Here is a 15,104-nt window from a genome sequence, read left to right as displayed (position 1 = left end):
AGGTGCGTCTCTGGAGCGAGGACGGTCTGGAGGCGGAGGTCGTGGGTTTGGACCAAAACGGTTTCCTCCAAGTTCACACCACAGAACACGGCCTGGTGTCAGTGGAACCTGACGGGAACTCCTTTGACATGATGAAGAACCTGGTTCTGGTCAAGAAACATTAGAACCAAAAAGATCAGCGTCTGGAGGTCAGGGTTGAAGAGGTCAGAGGTCACTGCTCTCTGAGTGTGCACAATATATATGTATGTATATATATATATTTATAAATATATATGAAGGCATATGTAGATGCGCTGCAGCAATAACAAAGTTTACTTGAAAATGAAATAAATTCATGGATTTACATTTTTATCAGAAACGTTAAATTAATAGTTAATTAGTTAGTAGTTAATGTTAACACAGCTCTGAACTCGTGTCCGTCTTCATCTCTGCGATCGGCTCGTCGTGTCTGACGCCTGAGGACTCTGCCGGGAGTCGGACTCTGCTGAGTACAAAAACATGTATTCATGTGTCGGTGTGTCAGCGTGTTCATGTTTTCATCCTGTTCGGGTCCAATGTAAAGAATGATGAAAATAAAGACGTCTCCCACTGATGTGTCCTTCACTCACTCTTCAGTCCAAAGGTTGTGGGTTCAACTCCAGCACTACAGACTCACCCTGTACAAACGGAGACATTTATTTTTAAAAAAACACCGTCTGTTAATCCGACCGATCAGAGAGAGTGTGTGTGTGTGTGTGTGTGTGTGTCAGACAGATGAGTGAAACGACTGGAGGTCACATCCATACGTGACACACTCTCAACATCAGAGTGTGTGATTTGTGGCTGAGGTCGTGGCTGAGGTCGCGGCTGGGGTCACGGCTGAGGTCAGAGCTGGGGTCACGGAGAGTCTGACCTTCTCACTGCACCGGACAGAACGCTCTTCTCTGGTTCTCCTCCATGAACCGCCCTCTGACCCAGACCAACAGAACCACCTGTCAGGTCTGTGGTTCGGTCTGTGGACAGTCATTTTTAACATTGAATTTTCTCATGTGAAAAAAAAAAGAACAAATATTTAATATTTATTTAATATTTTTCTTATTTTTCTTTTTATCTTTTTAACTTTATTTAAATGTGAACAGATGACCTAAATATATTTTTTCATTTTTAAACTTATTTTAAATTCAAAATATATTTGAGTCGAAGGAATTAAAATTCAACAACATTCAAGTGTTTTTTCATAATGTTTTATTTTGTTAATTTTAAATGTATTTATAAAAATGAAATCATAAAACTACAAATGATACAATAATATTATTATTTATTCTGATTTTCAAGAATCGGCAAAAAGAATGAAATTCTATTAATTTTCACCTGCGACGTGTGTGTGTGTGTGTGTGTAATTTACATCTTTAATTTAAATTTTAAAAAAACATTTCATTTTAAAAATGACAGATTTTAATGTCACTTGATATTTCTTTTCTCAGATTAGGATGGATTACAGCGCCCCCTGTCCTCGTCACCTCTCGTTGCTGATGATGACGGAGGTGCCGATGAACTGAGGAGCGTCAGCGTGACTCTCAGGTGACGAGCCGGAGCTGTGTGTCCGACTGTTACAGCCGTACGGAGCCGAGTCTTTGACCCCGTGACCCTGGGCGGCGGCGCTGTGGCTCAGAGGAGGGGGTTTGGTGCAACCGTGTTTCCCCAGAACCTGCTGAAAGTTCCAGGACCTGTACGGCGTCTGCGGGAGTTCCAGTCCCGTCAGCTTCCTCCGGTCCTCCTCTGCGGCCCTGGGCGGGGCGGCGGCGGCGGCGGCGGCGGCTGGGGCCTGATGACGATGGTGAAGATGAGGGGCGGGGCCGTGATGGTACCCCGCAGCAGCGGTCTGATCGTAGGGGGGGTCCATCACACACAGCCTCCTCTGCTCCAGCACCACCTGACCCAGACCGCGCAGGGATCCGACCCGATCTCCTTTACTCAACACCAGTCCACTGAGCAGGGGCCACGTCAGGGTCCGCGCCCCCCGCGGGCCCTCCACGCCCCCTCTGTTTGGTAGAAGGTCCTGGTCCAGAGCTCTGCTGTCTGTGGTTTCACCGTGAAGACGATGATGATGAAGATGAGGAGGATGAAGATGAGGAGGATGATGACGGGACTGGCTGTTCGGCGCCTCACTGTGGACATGTGAGTAATGACTGTGAGGGTCTTCCTTCAGACTGCTGCTGGTCTGTCTGTCCAGGCAGTCCTGGTACCCCGCACCAGTGTAGCCTCGGTCGGCAACCAGCACCGAGCCTGAAGAAGAAGAAGAAGAAGAAGAGAAACGGAGGTCAGTCTCAGCAACAGAAACATATGGGGCGCGGGCCCTGGCAGGGCCAGTGGGAAAACACACAGATCTGGACCCGACCTGAAAATCTAATAACTACCAGGTCCAACTCTGGATTAAAAGTCTGGATTAAATCTGGGTTCATTTTCTACCTGAGAATTTCTTGGACGGTGCCGGAGCGTTGGTGGTCCAACCTGCGGTTCCTCTGCCGTCAGTCAGCTGATCTCGCAGGGTCCGGTTGTAAACGGGGCTGCAGGACATGGGACTGGATTCAGGACTGAAACTGGAGCTCCTCCCCCTGCAGGGGGTCACTGGGTGATCGATGAGGGGTCTGTCTTTCCACAGCGCCCTCTGTGGGGAGCAGATGGAACTGTCTGACTGAAGGACCTTACGCTGTGTCCACACGGTAGCACAAAAAAAAAAAAATCTGAAAAGTTAAAACTGCAGGTACAACAAAAAAACAACAACATTTAAATTTAAATCCATTTATGGCCTGTTTTGAAATTTTTATTTTAAATTTGATGGTGAGCAATTCTTTCTCAACAGTACTTTGAGGTGCCCCCAGGGGGAGCCGGGGAGTTTTTGCTACTTGCTCAACACCAGGCAGAGTGATTCTAAACTCAGTCTCTCTACCATCAGACCGTTGGACCGTGGCCCGTGGACCTTCTCACCGTAGAGTATGGAGCTGGTCTCAGCTTGGACGACGTCTTGACCGCTCTGGTTCTCTGCGGTTGTTTGCGGTGGTCCTCGGTGGACGTGATGCTGAGACTGGACTTCACAGGTCTGCTCTGGTCCTGGGACAGCTGCAGGTCTGGACGTTCAACTTCACTGTGTGGACGGACAGGGACACAGACAGGGACAAAGACAGGGACACAGACAGACTAATCAGATATGTGTCCAGGGCTGACATCACATGGACGTTCAGACGTTCAGACGTTCAGACGGCGACTGACGTGAGGACGTAGTTGACACTGACGATACAGTGAGGTCTGGAGGAGCGGCTGTTGTGGACGATGGTGGCGTAGCTCTGTACCCAGACCCAGCCCCCATGTTTGGACAACATGCGATAGTACTTTGTGGTGACCTGACCTTTCACCAGTACTGCAGAAAAAACAAAGAAAAAAAAACCCCGTCCCAGACTTAGTGAAGGAGCAGAGAGACACATCCAGGCCTAGACTGCTGAGGAAACTCCCATGGTGCACTGAGACTTACGTAGATGATGAGCGTATCGCAGATGGAAGACGTCGCAGACGTGGACGTGGTGGTAAAGAGTTTTCTCTATCAGGTCCTGGGGTTCGAAGCCCGTCAGCTCTGCCACCCTGGAGTCGGAGAACAAATGAAATATCTGGATATTTGAATGAAGTACACGGCTCTGTACGTGCAGTACTACGGCAGTGAGTATTTATATGTGATATTCACTCTCTCGTTAAGATACTGCAGTACCTGGTGTCCAGGAAGATGAGTTTAAAATCCAGACTGGCCCGGAACATGAACATGTTGCTGTGTAGTTTTATTTCAGTGATGCCACTAGGGGGCAGAGAGTGACCCACAGCCACCAGGCCCACGGTCTGGAAACAGGATTCGTACAGAGCCACGTCCACCATGAACTGACGCACCTTCAGGTAACCACTGCAGTGGATGACCTGGGGACCAGGGGTGAGACACAGTAGGTCACAGTAGGTCACAGTAGGTCACAGTAGGTCACAGTAGGTCACGGCGTCTGCTCTCACCTTGTATCCTCCGGAGGTCAGGCCGGCGTTCCGTTTGGCCAGAACGCACTTCATCCTCAGGAAGAAGGAACGTTCCATTTCATAATCTGTCGGGTTAGAGGGACAGAGGTCGTCTGAGGTCAGAGGTCATCTGAGGTCAGAGCTCAACAAACATTTGTGTTAAAATAATGTGGGTATTAAAATTAAAAATAAAGAACTCCACCTGCTGAGAAGTGGTGGTACTGCGGCTGGTGGAAGCCCAGCACTGCTGTCATCTCATCGTGGTCTGATGGGTGGATGTACTCGAAGATACTGTTTCCTGTCAGCTCCACCTGCAGCACACACACACACACACACACACACACACACACACACACAGCATGTCTGACACACACACACACAGTGTGTGTGTGTGTGCGTGTGTGTGTGTGTGTGTTACCTGTGACAGGCCCAGGTGGACTGACGCCGTCTCTGATATGTACATGATTTTACCATCGGGGGCAACGATGAAGACGAACCCGTCCAGAGTCTAGAGGACAGGGAGAGAAGTGCAGCAGGGACGAGAATTAATAAAGAATCAATCTGGACGGACTGACCTGCAGCAGGTGAGAACCCAGTTCTTTGGCTGTTCTGTCCAGAGAGGGGGGGTGAGTGGACTGACCCCTGCCCTCACCCAGACCTACAGACCACAACACACACCGCACAACCATCAGAAAACTACACCCAGAATCAGACTGAAGAAAAAACACCTTCATTTCCTGGGGTCGTTATAATTAATAATGTTAATAATCGTTATTAACGCTTCAACAGTAAAAACGTCCTGGGTTATGACTATCATGTTATTATCGTGTTATTATCATGTTATTACAGTATATTATTATTTACCAGTTTATTGTTCTGTTTATGTTTGGTCTGATATTTTGAGTGATGTTTTTATCAGTTTTACTGAAGTTGATTTTTCTACCGTTTGATTTTATAACAGTTTGAACTGGTACTCACTCAGTACTCACTCTGTACTCACTCTGTACTCACTCAGTACTCACTCAGTACTCACTCTGTACTCACTCAGTACTCAGAAAACTTCACAGTAATGAACAGAACTACTTGGAGTTACGTGTGTGTGTGTGTGTGTGTGTGTGTGTGTGTGTGTGTGGTCACAGTAAGTGTATGAATGATGACAGAGAGGAAAAGCCTGTGTTTTTCTGCCCTTTGACCTGATCCTCACACACACACACACACACACACACACACACTCAGCCTCATTCAATAAGAGTCAGTGTTGACGAATGAGCTCAGAGACTGATCCAGACTTTAAACACTGACGACGTTAATGGGACAGCAGAGAAATACTACTGCTATAGTACTACTACTGCTACTGCTATAGTACTACTACTGCTACTATAGTACTACTACTGCTACTGCTATAGTACTACTCCTACTGCTATAGTACTACTACTGCTACTATAGTACTACTACTGCTATAGTACTACTGCTACTACTGCTATAGTACTACTACTGCTACTGCTATAGTACTACTCCTACTGCTATAGTACTACTACTGCTACTGCTATAGTACTACTACTGCTACTACTACTGCTATAGTACTACTGCTACTACTGCTATAGTACTACTACTGCTACTGCTATAGTACTACTCCTACTGCTATAGTACTACTACTGCTACTGCTATAGTACTACTCCTACTGCTATAGTACTACTACTGCTACTATAGTACTACTACTGCTATAGTACTACTGCTACTGCTACTGGTACTACTGCATACTGGTACTACTGCAAGTATTATTATTATTATTAATAATTATTATTAATAATAATAATAATAAATAATAATAATAATAAATAATAATAATAATAAATAATAATAATTATTATTATTTATTATTATTATTATTTATTATTATTATTATTAATAATTATTATTATTTATTATTATATGAATCAAAAACGAAGGTAAAGTTGTATCGAGTTCGTGTTTTACCTTAAAGTGTAAACGTTTGTTCTAATCTGTCACTGATCAAATATAGATAATATATTTTAATATATTTATATTCGTATATTAAATATTTGTTCTCTCTGAAAACTGGTCTGTGGCTTTAATCACGTGATATTTCTGCGTCACTTGTGTCGGATAACAAATCTCTAGTTGTCATAGTTTGACTGGGACACACACACACACACACACACACACACACACACGGTCACTAATAAAATATAATGAATTCGTTCTCATCGTTTTAGTTCATTTCGTCTTATTTTCTACCACATCCTGAATAAAAGAAAACGAATCACTTAATTAAAATACTGGTGACGTCACTGACCAATTAAAATGAGTCATTTTTATATCGTTAATCAATAATCAATTAATTAGTTATTTATTTAAATCTCGTTCTTCCAACAGGAATCTTTCACGGCTCTGTTGAAATTGTTTTTTGTTTTTTTTCTCTTTTTTATTTATTTTTTTTTTTGTTGATTATTTTCTGTATTTCATTATTTTCTCAGGTTTGATTTTTTAATTTTACGATTTTCTTTCCTTGAACCTTTTTTGAAATAAAATAAATAAAAGTTTTCGCTTAAAACGGGATTCGTGGAAAAATTCACAGCAGTGAAAAAAATGAAAGTGATGAAGGAGAGAAGGTTCTCCTGGAGGAGGTTCTCCTGGAGGAGGTTCTCCTGGAGGAGGTTCTCCTCAGAACATGTTGACGTTTCTCCGCGGCTCCAGTGATGTTTCAGGAGGGAATTTTTATTTTCTATTTTTTCTCTGATTTTTTTTTCTTCTCACAAACACAAACGTCAGAGAGAAAATATTCCTGAGTTTTTTTTAGACATCATTTTCACTCCTGTTTCTGAGATGATCGGTGTGTGTGTGTGTGTGTGTGAGAGCAGCAGATAAAACACACTTTTACAGACGTTCACTTTAAACAAAATGATTAAAAACACGATTGATGACCGCGATTACAAATGTAATAATAAATAAATAAATGTCGTTATTTTGTCTCAGGTTTTTGGTTCGTTTGAATGACGTCGTTTCCCGGGAAACTTTTATTTTCACAGTAAATTCTGCCACAGATCAAAAACTGATGATTAATGTTGGTATTATATTATATTATATTATATTATATTATATTATATTATATTATATTATATTATATTATATTATATTATATTATAATAATAATAATAATAATAATAATAATAATAATAATAATAATAATAATAATAATAATAATAATAATAATAATAATAATAATAATAATAATAATAATAATAATAATAATAATAATAATAATAATAATAATAATAATAATAATAATAATAATAATAATAATAATAAATGACTTCGACTAAAGATATATGAATTAAACGTGTTATTTCGGTTTTCTGTCTCGGTCTTCACTTCACTTCGTTCAGTTTCATATTTTACATTTATTCCCGCCGCGGTTTCTTCACCGTTCGCGGTAAAAAGCTGATCTAAACTTGGTGTTGAGTTGGGGTTCACCCTGCGGGAAGACGGTCCTCATCTTCAGGTAGCTGCTGGTCAGTCTGATGATGGAGGCCTTGTCCAGCTGGGAGGTGATGGCCGCGGGCAGCGGCAGCAGTTTGGCCAGTTCGTAGAACTCTCCGTTCTCCTTCTCTCTGCGCGTCTTCGCCGCGTTCTTGCATTTTTCCTTCATTTCTGCGGGTTTTCAGCTGTAAAACTTCCACAGAGTCGAACAGCAGACGAGTTCAGGTGCAGCAGGAAACGTCCACGTCCAATGTTGTTCCTCCCTTCATTTCACGACAGCTTTCTTCATCTTTTCATCAAGTTGGTGCTCAGGACAACACGGAAAAAACAAAAACAAAACAGTCACAAAACGTTGTCCTGTTGTCGTTAAACACGTCATTAAAGACGTCATCAAAGCTGCAGAGTGAGAGACGGTGAAACAGAGACTGGAGCAAAAAAATGACTGAGGAGAAAATACCCTGGAATCATATCTGCTCCCCCTCTGTCCCCCCTCCCCTTCTGAGTGTGAGTGTGAGTGTGTGTGAGTGAGAGAGAGAGAGAGAGAGAGAGAGAGAGGTGTTAGAATCACCTTCTCCTTTTTGAAACTTGTGGAACAACTAAATCCATGAACACACTCTAAATTTATCTTTGAAAATAAACAGACAATTAGCAGATGAGTTGATGACAAGATTAATTATTATATAAACATCCACCAGGGGCGCAGTCTTTGCTTCCAAATCAGAAACATGGATCAGCGCTTTGTCCTAAACTCTGGTCATTACATCGTTAAAGAGGCGAAGAGTGGAGGAGAGGTAGTTCCTATACATTCCGTTAGAGGGCGACAAATGTTTCAGACTGAGTTAAGGCTCCATTTATTTCAACACAGACTAATATATATATATAATCTATAAAAAATATAAAATAAATCTTTTATTTTATATATTGTCTTTGTTCGTAGTTTTCTTTCCGTATTTTCTCCGTTGTCTTTTATTCACAGTAACATCTTCGTTACTTCGTCAACCGAGAATAAACGGTGATTAAAAACATCCCATCGTATTCATCCCATCGTAAGTTCCAACAGTAATTGTCACAGTGTTGGACACATACATTTTTTATATTTATATCTTATTTTTGACTAATGAAACATTTATTTTTGTAAATCAAATTGAACTATTTCTGATGTTGATGTTTCCAGTCGGACATATTTGAGCAAACACAAAACTCGGGTCACGTGGTGTTACATGGAGTTGGTTCCCAGCTGAAGCAGAGGAGGTGAGGCAGACTTTTGTGGTTGTTTTCTGAACCTACGAACCATAATGAGTTTAATATGGAACTAAAACGAACAGTTAGTCGTCTGTGAGCTGTCGGTGTGACGTCGATACGTCATCTGTAATATTTCAGCCCAGTTTGTCTTCGGAAGGTTCGGAAATATCCCCATGTGCAACTAGGGCGACATCCAGTGGCGAGTTGCTATAAATTCATGTAGCTGTTCAAATATTTAAGAAATCGAGTTATTTAAAATATTATGTGATATTATATATTTTATTATAAAATGATATAAATTATATATTTGGATTATTTTTAAAGAGTATTTTACTCATATTAACCGCTTTTGTGCCGATGTATTTTCTTTAAATTAAGTATAAAGTTGACAACTTGATACTTTCTTTTTACCCTGGTCATGTGACATCACAATGATGCCCCCCCCCCCTCCTCACCCTCAGGTGAAAATGCCAAAGACCAGTAAAACAAAATCAGCAAAGAGGAGGAGCAGCCATGAGGAGGCGCTCCCACAGAAACAGGTCAGAGTTCAGCAGAGCGACGCCGCGTCTCCTCTGAGCTTCCACAGTCCTGACAGTCTGTTCCAGAGCCTCATTCAGCCAATGGGAGCAGAGCAGTTCTTCCAGGAGTACTGGGAGAAGAAACCTCTCCATCTGCAGAGATCCGACTCCAGCACCTCCTCCTACTACCAGACCTTGTTCCAGCTCTCCGACCTGCCGGCCCTGTGTTCCGAGGGCCTGGAGTTCTACAGGGACGTCAACGTGGTTCGCTGCGTCAACGGCAAAAAGAAAGTCCTCAACAAGGAAGGACGGGTGAAGAGTGGAATTCTCCACAAGTTGTTTCATGGGAACAAGGCGACGGTTCAATTCCACCAGCCTCAGAGGTTCAAGGTGGAGAAACAAACCTGAAGATCTGAACCAAATATATCATAAATATATATCTAACTCCTCCCACCCCCCCACGCCCTGTTGTCTGTGGTCAGGATGAACTCTGGAGGATCCAGGAGAAGCTGGAGTCCTTCTTCGGAGCTCTGGTCGGCTCCAACGTCTACATCACCCCACAGGAGTCTCAGGGTCTGCCGGCCCACTACGACGACGTGGAGGTACAGGACCGTGGGAACCGACGACGGGAACCGTGACGAGTCATCCGTGTCTGTGTGTGTGATGTCATTTCCTGGTCTTTCTGTGCAGGTGTTCATTCTGCAGCTGGAGGGACAGAAACAGTGGCGTCTCTACGAGCCCACGGTCCCGCTGTCGGCAGAGTACAGCGTGGAGTCGGAGGACAGGATCGGACGCCCGACGCACCAGATCCTACTGAAGGTGCAGCTCCTCACTGACCGACTGTTGGTGATTCCAGATGTAGATCCCTCTGTTCCAGTGTTAGGAACTGATGTTCAGACTAGGATCACACTGGACCACAGCTACACTGGGGGGAAACGTCTCACAGTGTACGTATCGTCAGATTGTTGACAATTTCCTTCGTCTTTTCTGTCTCACTGCAGGCCGGAGATCTTCTGTACTTCCCCAGAGGAACCATACACCAGGCCAGCACTCCAGCGGGCGTAGAACACTCCACCCACCTGACCCTAAGCACCTACCAGAGGATGTGAGACACGACAGTCAGTCAGGTCAACAACAACAACAGGTCGGTGTGAGAGAGAGCTGACCTGACCTCTGACCTCTGTTCACCTCTCAGGTCATGGGGAGATTTGCTCTTGGACACATTTCCCAGCATGCTCTATGACAGCAGCAGGACTGATGTCAGCCTGAGAGAGGGCGTGTCCAGGAAACTCCTGCTGGTAAAACACACTCTGAGTCTGAGTCTGAGACCCTGACTGACCTTCACCCCCCGCCGCTCACTCTGACCTCCGTATGTGTTCATGTCCAGGGCGGAGGTGACGGTGGCGACTCCAGCAGACGTCTGGTCTCCAGCCTCAGATCTCTGGCTGATCGACTGGAGCGAGGAGGTCTGGAGGTCCGCTCCACCCACATGAAGAGTCCTCATGACCCGCCGGCCACCGTACGGCCAGCAGGAGCTCACGCCATGTGAGTACTGTGTACTGTGTACTGTGTACTGTGTACTATGTACATGTACTTCTGAACTGGAGTATTTTACACCTTGACGTGTACGTGTACGTGTACGTGTACTTCTGAACGGCAGTACTTTACACCTTCTTCTTCTTCTGTTTCACAGCAGAGAAGATTCCTGGTCTGGAGGACCAGGTGTGTTTCAGAGACAGAGACCATGTGATGATAACAGTGGAGTCCAGTCAAGAGAAGACGGTGAGTCACAGCTCAGAGAGTGGGGGGAGGGGTGGGAGGGGGGGGGTTCGAGGTCAGTGTATCGGAACCAGCATTCAAATCTGTGTGTGTGTGTTTTAGGACGAGGCCACAGAACTGGTGGTTTTTGTTTTACACTCGTTGAAAAATAACAGACAGCGTCACATGATGGGTGGAGCTGACGATGAGGGGGAGGAGCCTGACGTCTCTGGGGTAAGATGGTGGAAGATCATTTTTAAATTATTGTTGACCGTGAGGTTAATGAGAATGTTTTTTTTTTTTTTCTTCCTCCTCCAGGGCCTGAAGTTCCCTGTGTCCCACCTCCCTGCGCTCCGTCAGCTCCATTGGTCGCTGCCGGTGTCGGAGCTCCAGCTGCCGACTCCGGAGGCTCAGGTCAGCCTGGCCCTGGCTCTGTGGAGTGAGAGTCTGCTGGACGTTCTATAGAAATTCATCCTGGTTTTATTTTGGAAAAAAAATGCATGGAATTGTTTTCTGCTAAATAAACTTTCTGTGCAGAAGTTTGTTGTCATTATGGGGGAAATGTTTCTGGTGCTCACCTGTAAGTTTCAGCAAAAAAGTTATTTTTTTTATTCCTAACGTGACTTTAAAAACAGTTTTGTGCTCATGTCCGTCAACAACGGTTCCAGAAATAAACACCGACTTAAGTTGAACTCTTCTGTGAGTTTCGTTTAACTTGTAACACGACAAAAGGTACGCCGGAAGGCGAGGAACGTAATTTCGATACCTCTGTATGTTCTGTACATGTGAAGGTATTGACAATAAAGCTGACCTTGAACTTTAAGACAAAGTGACATCACGTGACGCTTTAGAGAGGAAGAAGAAGAAGAGGAACCACGGAGCGACAGGCGCGGACGCGGCCGGACGGGTTTGTCCGTGCACCAAATCTCCTCCATGACATGGATGTTAGAGACGGTTGACAACAAAACACCCGGTAAACAGAGTTATATTTCTTCATTTGGGTTTGATTTTGTACCGTAGCACAGTTAATGCTAATGTGTAGCGGCTACTTTAAATCGGCGACGTAATTGTGACGACACTCGAGAAAAAATAGTAAAAAAAAAAACAGCGTTACCTTTTACTTCTGTAAATAAATGGGGAGCAGTAACTATATTTAAATAGGTATAAATAAATGAGGAGCAGTAAGTATATATTATATATATTTATTTTATATACATTATATATTACTAAATCTATAGAATCGTTTCATTTTCGTATCATTTTTCCAGATATTTTCTAGGTCGCAGACTAGCATCATCGTGTTTATACAGACGCGTTTACACCTGTTCAGAGATGGTTTTCAGTTGTATATATTTACTAAATTTACAACTGAAAACAATCTCTTAAATTAGAAACTAAAAGCTGCCTTTCTTGCAAATTATATTCGTCGATATTTTAACTCCGTCCGTGTTGGACAGGGGCGGACGGGAGGGGGGGCAGGGGGGGTTGTGTAGCTGGAGCATCACCAACAGTGAAGTGAACATGGCCACGATCATCACGGTGTTTTCTCTTCAGGCTTTTCCATCCACGATGTTTTCACATAGTTTCAAGAGCAGTAAACAGGACTTCGCGTTTGGACCATGGAAAGTTACTGCTGCCAAAAACCACATCATGAAATCCAAGGACATTGAACGGTGAGACGTAGTACAGCAGCTCAGAGCTACAGTGTTCAGATGTGACATCAGTTCATACCTGAAACACGGTGTTTGTTGTGCCACCTGCAGGTTGGGGGGGGAGATGAAACTTCCGTCCCTTCCAGAGATGCTGTTTGGAGACAACGTTCTCCGTATCCAACACACCGACGGCTACGGCATCGAGTTCAACGCCATCGATGCCCTCAGGAGAGTCAACAACATGGAGGACGCTGTGAAGGTGGCCTGTGCTCAGGAGTGGCAGGAGAGCAGGTGAGGGTGGTGCTATGATCCACAGAGAGACTAAAGATGTGGAGGAGAACCAAAATGAGGAGCGTGGCCTTTATTTGTCTACTCTTTAAGGTTGAAACACATTGTACGTTGTTGGTTCAACATTTTTTGACCATGAATCTGTGATCTGGTCCCAGAGCTGAGTCAGAACACTCCAAAGAAGTGGTGAAACCCTACGACTGGACCTACACCACGGACTACAGAGGAACCTTGATAGGAGAGGAAACACAGATGAAGGTAGGCTGAGACTGGAGAACGGTGTGACAGCTGTTGGCAGTGAACGCTCTGAGCAGCTCCTCCTCTCCTCTGAAGGTGAGCGAAACCACAGAACGCATCGACATGGAGAAGCTGAAGGCTCGGGAGCAGATCATGTTCTTCGATGAGGTTCTGCTGTTTGAGGACGAGCTCCACGACCACGGAGTTTCCATGATCAGTGTCAAGATTGTGAGTGACGACGTGTCTGTAGCACGGTGGTGTTGTTACTGCAGCCTGACATTAACGTTGGGGTCTGTCCTGTAGAGGGTGATGCCCACCAGCTTCTTCCTGCTGCTCCGTTTCTTCCTGCGAGTGGACGGCGTTCTGATCAGGATTAATGACACCCGTCTTTATCACGAGGTCAGTTCCACGGTGAGATCGTTGGCAGAGTAACGACACACTAACGTCTGTGGTGATGACCTGTGGTTCTGTGTTTCCGTCCAGGCTGGAATGAACTACATGCTACGAGAGTTCAGCACGAGGGAGAACCAAATATCAGAGCTGAAGGTGAGCAGAGAAGATGACGGTCTGAGGTGGTCCCTCAGTCACAGCTGCTGCCGTGTTGCTGATTTCTCTGTGATGTTGAACTGTTTCTCTTCCTTGTCGTCAGCGAGTTCCAGCAGCCTTGTACACTGATCCTAATGAGATCGCGCAGCATCTGTCCCTGAAGCTGACGGTGTCTGAGAAGCTGGAGTTTCCTGTGACGACTGCAGACATCTGTCCATGATGGAGTCCGTGTGGAAACAGGATTCAAAAGTCTTTTGACTCCATCCTTAAACTCTGCAACAATAACACAACATTAATGTCATCTTTTTTAATCACCCTGTGTGATTGACAGACACAAAGACAGTGATGAGGAATGACCACAGGGTTCTGTCATGTGACCACAGGTCCAGTCATGTGAACTCCAGAGTCCACTTCATAGTTTCATATTTAAAAAAAAAAAATCCATGTTTTGTTCTTTTTTTCTTCAGAATATTCAGTTTTTTACCGATGAGTCGCAGCGTCTGGTTAAACGCAGTCTCATCTAAAACAACTTCCTGTCTGAAAAACAGAGCACTGAAGATTTCGTTCAGAGCACATTCACCGAGCATCAATATTCACTGTTCACGTGGTACTTTAACAATACTTTAACAGTACTTTGAGGAAACCTTAGTCTGCTCCCCTCAGCAGCAGTTTTCACTTTAATTGAGGTTTGTTGTCATCATGATCATCAAGTTAATGTTTAGCGAAATATTTTTTAAGAAAAAGAACCTAGAACAACATCCAGCACATTTGTGTATATACAGCGTAATTCCTACAGTGACCTCTAGGATCTGTGAATATATGTACCAGGAGGCTAATTAAACGTTTTCTTTGTGTAATTGTAGATTGGCTGTTTGTTTCGTCACACCTTAACGTCACCCTCACGTCACGCATCACAGTAAAATACAAAAACAGATATATTCAGTCAATAAACCGTTAAGTTGAAAATATTAGATAAATATACAGACCATAGAAGTTAATATGGTTAACCTGTTTTTAATCATGTCCAACAGCTTTTGTGGAGCAGCACAACACTACCATCTGCTGGTGCCATTGTAAAAGTGCACTAAAAATAAAGTTCGATGATTTTAAAAGTACCAGAGCTCTTGACTGGACTCGGAAGAAATTTGAACTTTTCTAGGTTTATCGATTTTATCCAACTATTCGCTATTTTCAACGTGTGTCCTCTTTTATTAGCGTCGCAAAAAACATTAATATCGGACATAAAAAAATCGTTTTTCTTATAATTGATGTTAAGCTCGATTTGTGTTGGTTTACGATCGACTATGTTAATAAAATTGTAGTCGAAGAATCAAAA

General features: G+C 43.8%; 4 protein-coding genes across 4 annotated transcripts in view; 3 read left to right on the top strand and 1 right to left on the bottom strand.

Moving 5' to 3' along the window:
- hlcs (holocarboxylase synthetase (biotin-(proprionyl-CoA-carboxylase (ATP-hydrolysing)) ligase)) overlaps positions 1–592 on the top strand; it is an 11,117-nt gene extending 10,525 nt beyond the window's left edge. The window contains 1 exon segment of the mRNA XM_025065878.1: positions 3–592. Within this exon segment, the coding sequence (XP_024921646.1) occupies positions 3–164 (162 nt within the window). The 3' untranslated portion in view covers positions 165–592.
- An 861-nt stretch (positions 593–1,453) lies between these two features.
- On the bottom strand, positions 1,454–8,444 carry sim2 (SIM bHLH transcription factor 2). The gene is made up of 12 exons (XM_008333566.2): positions 7,522–8,444; positions 4,602–4,684; positions 4,445–4,534; positions 4,229–4,337; positions 4,027–4,112; positions 3,740–3,939; positions 3,509–3,615; positions 3,250–3,397; positions 2,968–3,124; positions 2,449–2,689; positions 2,149–2,265; positions 1,454–2,058 (listed from the first exon to the last, which is right to left on the bottom strand). Exons 1-12 carry the CDS (start codon positions 7,694–7,696, stop codon positions 1,496–1,498), a joined length of 2,076 nt encoding a protein of 691 aa, XP_008331788.1. The 5' UTR covers positions 7,697–8,444; the 3' UTR covers positions 1,454–1,495.
- A 260-nt stretch (positions 8,445–8,704) lies between these two features.
- On the top strand, positions 8,705–11,737 carry riox2 (ribosomal oxygenase 2). Its single transcript, XM_008333493.3, is given in 11 exon segments — positions 8,705–8,778; positions 9,231–9,677; positions 9,770–9,889; positions 9,978–10,106; positions 10,289–10,392; positions 10,483–10,585; positions 10,675–10,784; positions 10,786–10,832; positions 10,981–11,069; positions 11,169–11,279; positions 11,364–11,737. Coding segments are annotated over 10 exon segments (1,401 nt in total). The 5' UTR covers positions 8,705–8,778; positions 9,231–9,236; the 3' UTR covers positions 11,511–11,737.
- Positions 11,738–11,867: 130 nt separating this feature from the next.
- On the top strand, positions 11,868–14,625 carry tiprl (TIP41, TOR signaling pathway regulator-like (S. cerevisiae)). Its single transcript, XM_008333492.3, has 8 exons — positions 11,868–12,018; positions 12,600–12,718; positions 12,809–12,988; positions 13,144–13,243; positions 13,319–13,450; positions 13,526–13,621; positions 13,706–13,768; positions 13,872–14,625. The coding sequence occupies exons 2-8, from the start codon at positions 12,615–12,617 to the stop codon at positions 13,986–13,988; spliced, it is 792 nt and encodes a 263-aa protein (XP_008331714.1). The 5' UTR covers positions 11,868–12,018; positions 12,600–12,614; the 3' UTR covers positions 13,989–14,625.
- The last annotated feature ends 479 nt before the right edge of the window (positions 14,626–15,104 follow it).

This window comes from Cynoglossus semilaevis, chromosome 19 (genome assembly GCF_000523025.1).
Source record: "Cynoglossus semilaevis isolate Cse_v1.0 chromosome 19, Cse_v1.0, whole genome shotgun sequence".
Taxonomy (NCBI): domain Eukaryota; kingdom Metazoa; phylum Chordata; class Actinopteri; order Pleuronectiformes; family Cynoglossidae; genus Cynoglossus; species Cynoglossus semilaevis.
This window is presented reverse-complemented; position numbering and strand designations above follow the sequence as displayed.

Coding starts and splice junctions, on each gene's coding strand:
- sim2 (XM_008333566.2), bottom strand. CDS start 7,696: ATGAAGGAAAAATGCAAGAACGCGGCGAAGACGCGCAGAGAGAAGGAG. Junction 4,535..4,601: donor TGGGTTCTCACCTGCTGCAG/GTCAGTCCGTCC, acceptor CCTGTCCTCTAG/ACTCTGGACGGGTTCGTCTT. Junction 4,113..4,228: donor GTACCACCACTTCTCAGCAG/GTGGAGTTCTTT, acceptor CTAACCCGACAG/ATTATGAAATGGAACGTTCC.
- tiprl (XM_008333492.3), top strand. CDS start 12,615: ATGTTTTCACATAGTTTCAAGAGCAGTAAACAGGACTTCGCGTTTGGA. Junction 12,989..13,143: donor CAGGAGTGGCAGGAGAGCAG/GTGAGGGTGGTG, acceptor ATCTGGTCCCAG/AGCTGAGTCAGAACACTCCA. Junction 13,451..13,525: donor CCATGATCAGTGTCAAGATT/GTGAGTGACGAC, acceptor TCTGTCCTGTAG/AGGGTGATGCCCACCAGCTT.